The sequence below is a fragment of the Rhododendron vialii genome, chromosome 2a, assembly GCF_030253575.1.
Source record: "Rhododendron vialii isolate Sample 1 chromosome 2a, ASM3025357v1".
NCBI classification, from domain to species: Eukaryota; Viridiplantae; Streptophyta; class Magnoliopsida; order Ericales; family Ericaceae; genus Rhododendron; species Rhododendron vialii.
In genome coordinates this window covers 45,888,703-45,897,602 of record NC_080558.1, presented here as the reverse complement: position 1 = coordinate 45,897,602, position 8,900 = coordinate 45,888,703, and the positions used below count along the sequence as shown (strand labels likewise).

The window sequence follows — 8,900 nt, the reverse complement described above, 5'->3', positions numbered from 1 at the left end:
AATCAATCATTGGGAGGTGAAATGTTTTTGTACTCCATGCAATTTAGTATCTAGTCTGATGGACAGATTAATATAGAGAACGAATTCTATCGTATCATAGTACTAGACTAGTAGAGGAAAAATTAAATAGCATTTTAGTCTTTTTTTGATTAATTATTTATAGTGGTGCGAGACAATTAAAATACTAACACGAATTTTCTGAATAGACCAAAACTATGGGACAATCGACAAAGAGAGCATAACAATTCTTTGATAGCTATTAATGGTTGTTCGGTTATACGGTCGTATATTGGATTTTGGGTGTCAAAACCATCTACTTTCGAGTATAATTTGGTTCACCACCTACAAAGCGGGTGAAATGACGATACAACATGTTTATAGGGTGGCATATATCATGATTTTAGATTGGCGGTGAAAAGAATGTATCGAAACTATTTTTTTAGACCGACCGCTATATAAACTACATCTCACTCAAAAAGAGTATATGTTAAAAACATAAATTTTTTGTACATTTTTTAAATTCAGAAGTATCCTCTTGAACCCATCAAACTCTAGTAGAGCCGCCCCTGCATGTTTGATTTATGTTGAAGGTGAAACATATGACTATTTTATTGCAATAATTGTAGCCATGAATTCAAAGGGTTCATCAAAATGGACTCAACCACATGGTTGTTAAAATCTTACAATACGGGATACATATCTTACGATTCATATTGTATCCTTCCAAAAATGATACGTATCGCAGACCATATCTTTTTTGTATAGAAATCTTATGATATGGCGGCTTATCTTACGATATAATAGCGTATCCCAATTCATAGCGTATCCTACGATTACATACAAAGAACAAATCATACCATATTTCAAGGGGTGGAACACCAAACACGTTCTGATCTTTTCATCTAATTATGGTCGTATCCAAATCATTTAAAAGAAATCCAAACCCAAAACTCGAATAAAAGAAAGAACATATTTCGATCATGTTTTGAGTGAATCTGATAATGACTATTTTTCTCTTCTCTTAACCTCAGGCACTAGAAAGCCTCAATGCGATAGACCCTACCAGCTGAGAGACTTGGACTTTTTTATCCCAAAAACATTTTTTTTCATACATAAAACATTTATTTTTCAAATATACCCCGAAATTTTAGATTATTATTAAGTATAACTATTATTTATTGTATATTAGCTTGTTATTGTACGTATCTTACGATACGCGATACATATCCCTATACAATTCGTAAAATGAAATAAACGATACACAATATGTATCCCGATTTGAAACCACTGTCAACCGTGTTCCACTGGACCACAAGGGAAAATAGCACCTGAGAATCCCATTTGTTCGTGTTCCTCGTAGAGGAAAAGATTCAAAAGAATAGCTGTATTTCAACCTGACATGTCGTATACTTGACGACGGTCCACCTCCCACTTTTGTAAAGTCATAAATTAGTGTTACGCACCGTACCCGGAGATGTTGCCAAGCACTCCTGCTTGACAACGGTGCCAAGCGGTCTATCCGACAGTTAATCTCGACAATTGATGGCTCGGATCTTAATCTAAGCAATGGACAGTCCAGATGTTTTCATGCTCTCGGATTTGGTCCAAGTCATTTGTGCCGAGATGAACAACTCCACTCTTTTTTTTCCTTTTGGTTTGATCGTCAACGGTGTCCGGACCATATTATGTGCACTGATCAACAAGGCAGGCCAACAAAAGAATTTACAAGAAATTAACTTTCTTGCAACCTAACCCCAAAATTTGAACCTGGATAAGTTCCACTCTCGCCAGAGGCAGACTTGATTTGGAAGTGAGGAAATCAAAAGAAATTAATCACTATTACAAACATTAATTCATATAGTATACATGTTTTAAAGAAATCAAAATTAATGAAATATTTAATCATGTTCTAGGTTAATCATTCCTAGCAGCCAAAAAGAAAGTACACATGTTCTAAAATTCGTCATCCATAATCGTACCCATGAACAATTACACATGTTTTGAAGTTCATCATCCGTTAAAAAGATATATCTATCAAAATGATAATCGATGTTCTTTCGAAGGAACTTCCTCCATAGGAGAAGTGTCTGAGAGAAATCGTTTTTCATTTTGTTTCCAAAGCCCGGGTCAAAATGAATGTTTCAGGTTGGTGTGGGTGTGACATCAGACTCGAACACAGATATTTATGCGTGTATGAGAGTGTAAATATGCGATACATCACTACAACAAAAAAACACATTCGGTGACAGGTAAAAATGTCACCAAAAGTCTAAATTTTGTCACCTATTATTTTTGGTGACACAAGAAGAGCTGTCATTGTATCCATGACACTGAAAGTCAAGGGTGACAAAATTGTTTAGTTGTCACAGAATGTTGCCAACAGTGACAAGAATTTGGTGTTACCGATGACAGATTTTTCGTGACACAATTGCCGCTGAAAGTAACAGTGACAACAATATGGTGTCACGAAAGAGAGATTTTTTGGGACAAAAGTGATTATGTCAAAGACAATAACGATGACAGCACTATGTTGTCATAGAAGAGAGATTTTTCTGTGACCAATTAATGTTATCACTAAAAGTACCTACCAGGACAACCAATTGTGTGTCACCAATAACCTATCAAAGTAGACACACAACAGTGACAATCTCTTTTGCCATCAAAAATAGGACTTTAGCAGTAATACACACTTTATTCCATATATTGTTTTCACCTGCTTACAAAGTTTCAGATTTTTTTGTATCTTATGATTCAACTTAACAAAACTTAAATTGCGAAGAAGTAAAATATCATTCAAATCAAATATCCAATAAGTCAACATTCATCATCCAACTTCAAAACCTTTCAAAATATTCATCCTCCAATAATAACCACTTCAAACTTAACAACATTACCAAAACTACAAAACATCCATATCCATGGTGTGTCCAATAACAAAAAGAACTCAAAACAAGTGTTCCATTTAACTACCAAAAACTCTTCAACTCCATCTTGGTTAACTGCCAAAAAGCAACTCCATCTCCTTACTTACCTGTACAAAATTGCAAAAAAGAAGAAGTAATTATGTAACATGTCAAGCCTATGAAAAGTTCTAAAAAAGAAAGAGATTTTGCTCCAAGTTGTTATATGATGAATTATGGCATGACTCATAAGTGACTAAGCGAGCCACCCAACCTAAATTTTGATGTCATTCTACATAATATCGATGATATGCAACCTACGTAGCAGCAAAACTTTGCCAGAATCAAAGTGTCGACAAAAGCGTGTAAGACATGGACATACTCCGGACACACTTTAGACACGTTTCTGGTTCATAGCTTTCTAAATGAAGTTCAACTCTTAGAATGATCATATTGCCTCAACGCCAAAGGCAAGTTAACAAAGAAGATCCGGATGAAGCATTGTTGATTGATACTAGATTAACAGATTTCATTAAGAAAGCATGTTCAGGTAGCTACGTAGCTACTATAAGAAATCAAGCTACTCAAAACCTGCATAATATCTACTTAATTAGTTAATACAGTACTACTAGCTAAACATTGAACACGCGTATGTTGAACTGTTGAAGTTTGGTACAAGTTTTGTGATAAAGACGTTGGATCAATCAATTCATTGCTAAAGTTGGATTTAATAAAGTTGTTTAGAAAATGAAGTGCAAGATTGGTTTGTGAAATACGAGTCCAATTCCTATACCAACCAAATGTGAAAAAGAAATCCCGACCTTTTTTAGAAGCATCTCATCATCTTTTACCGATGATGATGAGATGATTCTAAAAACCATTTCTTTCTAACCGCTCACCTTTTGTCCTTCTGTTTTTTTTTTTTGTCTGCTCACCTTTTGTCCTTGGCTAACAGAATACTCGAAACAAAACACATTGATTCCCATGCATTATTTAACATACTACTATATACTCCCTTCGTTCCATATTGAGAGTCCACCATGAAAAGTCGTGTCATTTTTCAAATCAAAAAATCAATTACTTCCTTGTATAATTTTTTGAATTTTTTTGCACCAAATTAAAGTACTAATCAAGATCTTTAATATGGTGCAAAAAAATTTGAAAAATTATGCACGGAAGTAGTTAATTTTTTGATTTGAAAAGAGGTAAAAGAGAGAAAGTGAGATTGTCATTGTGGAACGGAGGTAGTACTACAGTAGAAAAGTACTGCAAAGATTAAGCAAGTCAATGAGGAATCAAAAACTCGTTTCTGCTTTCTGCCCATCAAAACCCAGCTGAACAACCTACTAAATTAACAACCCGGCTAAGGGTTGGGTTGGGTTGGTCTTCGGGTTGAGACTTAACAATTTGCACCCACCTAAAGTAAGTTTTATAGTCGATTGTGTGTGAGCTAGTCTTCAAAAATTTAAAATTTAAATTAAGTGTGGCATGTAACACACCAGCCTTGGAATTTGTTTTTTTTTTACAGCGGTGCCCCGAGACGACTGTATAAACTCAATCTTGACTGCCCCACCTGCGTTCTATGCCCAATTTATACTCCATGCTATAGTCACAAACCTTTACCCCTATAAATTCACACATATCAGCTTACATATTTCCTTCATCTTTCACTCGTAAATTCACCACCACCCCTAACACACACACACACACACTCTCTCTCTCTCTCTCTCTCAAAATGTTGGATATCTTGCATCCCTACTTCAATATTGGAAACTTTGGTTCCCAAAACAAACTCGGGAAGCAAAACAAGCCAAACTACGTACTTAGAGACGAATTGGACAGGAACAAATCAACAATCAAGCTCAAGAAAAGAGACAACAAAGTCCCGGCCGAAGCGACACCGTTGCTTCAGAAAGAAAAGGAGCTAGAGAGAGAACAGAGCCACCGGCCGCTCATCGGCGGCGAGGAGAGAGAGGGGATGAAGGTGAAGATTTTGATGACGAAAGAAGAAGCTGCAAGATTACTGTCCAAGTGTAGAGATGGAGGAGCGCTTGAATTCAGGGACGTGGTTCGTGAGCTTGTGCAAATCCCTGCTTCTCGTGTTAGTGTTGTTTCTTCTGGCAAAGGGGAGGATCGTGGACTTGGGCGTATAGCAGAAGAATCTTAGGCTACTACTTATCAGGGCCGGCCTAAATTTTTCGGGGCTTGAAGTGGAAGTTAAAGATGTGACTTTTTTTATTTGACTATTATAAGGGGTATCAAAAATTTGTACGCTTTCGGGAGCCTAAAGCGACCGCATCTCGAGCTTTAACTCAGAACCGGCTCTGTTGCTTAGATAGCATGCAACTAATTATCAAATAGTATTTGGTTGTTTTTCTTGCAACTCTACAAGCAACGCTAGAGGGCTTATGATTGCAAAAAAAAAAAAAGAGTCGAGAGGAGCATTTTTCATTTTGTTTGGTTTCCATCTCAAAAATATTCTCTTCAGAACTTTTGAATGTTTCGTCATCCATATTTTTTCGTTCTTAGTGTTTTATTGTCAAATTTTATACGGTTTTTTTTTTTAAAACTTTTTAAATGTATATAACATACTTCTGTTCTGAAAGTTTTATAGTTTAAATTCTGAAATCATGTAGCCCAGGTAACTCAACAGGCAAAGTTTGGTCAAAACACAGAGAATTGACGTTAAAATCTCCGCTTGGAAAAAAGACCTACCCGTTGACTCCGTATCTCGTTCGCATCCATGAAAAAATTCCCACACCTTTACAGGAAAAGTTCCAAACAATTGTACTCCTGTTCTTTTCTTGGTGATAGGTCCGTCTCACCACCGGTAGAACTTTTCAAACTATTAGCCCCAGACCACAGACTCGCTTTTCATGTACTTATTAGTATACTTTTCTCTACGAGGACTTCTTCAACATGATCTGCCAACATCAGTAGACCTAGTTTTTTAAGTCAACTTGATGATTGAACTTTCCACATTTTTTGTACTAACGGACCTTACTGCATGCCGACGCTGGGTTTGTGGAGCTGATTCGATTTGATTTGATTTATGTTTTATTGATGAGTTGGGGTTCGACCTGACCGGTTAGATTGAAGAGGTTTAGGGGACAACGCCCATGTTGGGGTCGGGCCGCTCACAGCCGCTGAAGCGTAGACAAGAGCATTATGAATTTAGGTGATGTAAATTATAGGTTATAAATAAATACTTTACGCAATCGCCAAGGTATCTGTACATTTTCCTTATTCGATAAATAATGAAAGCTGGTGTTAGTCGTGGATTACTCATTTACGTAATCAAGAAGTCACGTAATAAAATCTGAATCATTTCTGATTGTGTTTCTTCGCACGTTGTGTGTGTTGTGGTTAAGTTTGACAGATTTATCAACAGTACTCCGCTCATACTAATCATTGGGAGGTGTGAAATGTTTTTGCACTCCATGCAATTTAGTATCTAGTCTGATGGACTGATGAATATAGAGAATGAATTCTATCGTATCATAGTACTAGACTAGTGGTGCGAGACAATTAAAATACTAACACGAATTTTCTGAATAGACCAAAACTATGGGACAATGGACAAAGAGAGCATAACAATTCTTTGATAGCTATTAATGGTTCGGTTATACGGTCGTATATTAAATTTTGGGTGTCAAAATCATCTATTTTCGAGTATAATTTGGTTCACTATCTACAGAGCGGGTGAACCCATCAAACTCTAGTGGAGCTACCCCTGCATGTTTGATTTACGTTGAAGGTGAAACATATGACTATTTTATTGCAATACTTGTAGCCATGAATTCAAAGGGTTCATCAAAATGGACACAAGTGCACCATTTTTTTTACTAGAAAAACAATTAACTATGGAAAAAGAATTGGTTAGATTCCAACCTGACATGTCGCATACTTGACGGCGGTCCACTCCCACTTTTGTAAAGTCACAAAGCACTATACAATTTCTTCCAAATTAAGTTTGATTCATCCAGACAAGACGAAACAATAATTCGTAAAAAATTTGCCGCAAAATTAAAATAATGAAAAAAAGTTGAAGTCTAGAAGGCCCAAAAAAACCCCTAAAACTCTCAAAGGAACAAGGCCTAATACTTCTTTTATGTCCCACTCTTTTTTTTATTGTTTCGATGGTGTCCGGGTTATGTTACGTGCACCTCAACGAATTCTCTCACCGATCTAATCACAGGCGGGCCAACAAGATAATTTACGAGAAATTAACTTTCTTGCGGCCTAACTCCAAGAATTTAACCTGGATAAGTCCTCCCATGCACTCTTGCGCGCCAGAGGCAGAGGGAGAAGCAGATCTTGATTTGGAAGTGACGAAATTAATCACTGCTACAAACATTCATATATTACACATGTATTAAAGAAATCAAAATTAAAGGAATTAATCATGTTCTCCGTTAATGATCATGTCGTTTTCGTATAAAAAATAATTAATAAAACAGAATAATTTCTACTACCTAAAAGATAAGTACTCCAAATATCGTTCTCATGGACTACAAAGGCTAAATTACAGTAGTTCTAATTAATTTCTAACTTAATTCAAAAAGAGATTTGATTGTTGAATTTCGAAAATATTAAAAGCTAAATTAAATTAAAGCAATTAAAAAATAAAAAAAGTTTATGAGAGAAAAGATCTAGGGTTTCGAATCCACTCGACCCGTTGTAACAATTTCTATACGATGATAAAGGTCTATTATTCGAATCAATCTAGATATCGTTAGGGTTCGCGGGCCCTCACGGTATCACCAAAAGATTTCTATGAATTACCGAATAGCATGGGGTATTGCCACCTAGCACGAACCGTCTTACTAATACGATCCGTCTCTATGGCACGGATCGTCTAATAGCATGGAGTGTCTTACAGAGCATAACCCATCTTACTCAGTTATCACAAAACATTTAACAACCGTTGTATGAACGTGCATAAATCCCAGGAATTCATACACAAGATGTGATTGGAAAAATTAATATTGAAAATAAATCTTTATGTCATACAACCACGATTCGAATAATAAAATACTAAATCAATATATAAGCATCGTTACTCAAAGTTCGAGCTTCATCTACACTATAGAAACGAGTTTAGCCGGACAAAGGAAGAAAAATCAACGCGCTATTCTTGTTCTGTCCGTGATGTCTAGCTCTCTGTTTATTTCCGAACTCTCTCCTTTCTCTGTAATTCCCCCAATCCCAGCCGTGGGTCTCTTTTTTATATCTTGCTGTATCCTTATTTTCCTCCTTTTCTAGTCAAAGCTGTGGACCGTGCTCCCACTGCCGAGAATATTAGGCTTAGGCCTTCTAAATCCTTTTTTTTTCTTAGTCCAAGTCTAGCCAAAATAAGAATAAGAAACACTTGTCCTTGGGCCCACCAAGACATGTACGCAACTTGTGTTCCTCTGTAACCAATTCCCACACAGTACGAGCAACTATATTAAAGGCCATTTAAATGTTCAAACCTCCGGATACCTAAAACACAGAAATCAAGCGTTAAGTTCTGAGTAACAATATAAATGAACTTAGCAAGTGTAAATCAGTGGGCGCTTATGTGAACATTTACGGTCTTATCAGTTAATCATTCCTAGCAGCCAAAAAGAATGTACATGTGTTATAAAATTCATCATCCATATATATAATCGTACCCATGAACAATTACACTTATGTTTTGAAGTTCATCATTCATTAAAGATGTATCTATCCAAATGGTAATCGACGTTCTTTCAAAGGAACTTCCTCCGTAGGAGAAGTACTGTCTGGGAGAAATCGTTTTTCATTTTGTTCCAAAGCCCGGCTCAAAACGAATGGTTCAGGTAGGTGTGGGTGAGATCAAACTCGAGCACGGATATTTATGTGTGTATGAGTGTGTACTTTGTGTCGTATGTGTGTATGAGCTCGTCTTTAAAAATCTAAATTTTAAATTAGATGTGGCATGTAACACACCGGTCATGAATTTTTTTTTATGGTGACGGTGCCCCGATACGACTG

At 36.3% G+C, this 8,900-nt stretch overlaps 1 protein-coding gene across 1 annotated transcript; it reads left to right on the top strand.

Moving 5' to 3' along the window:
- The first annotated feature begins 4,568 nt into the window (after positions 1-4,568).
- Positions 4,569-5,376, top strand: LOC131317904 (uncharacterized). Its single transcript, XM_058347588.1, has one exon. It carries the CDS (start codon positions 4,636-4,638, stop codon positions 5,065-5,067), a length of 432 nt encoding a protein of 143 aa, XP_058203571.1. The 5' UTR covers positions 4,569-4,635; the 3' UTR covers positions 5,068-5,376.
- The last annotated feature ends 3,524 nt before the right edge of the window (positions 5,377-8,900 follow it).

What these genes read in the sequence shown, in the direction of transcription:
- LOC131317904 (XM_058347588.1), top strand. Translation starts at nt 4,636, where the DNA reads ATGTTGGATATCTTGCATCCCTACTTCAATATTGGAAACTTTGGTTCC.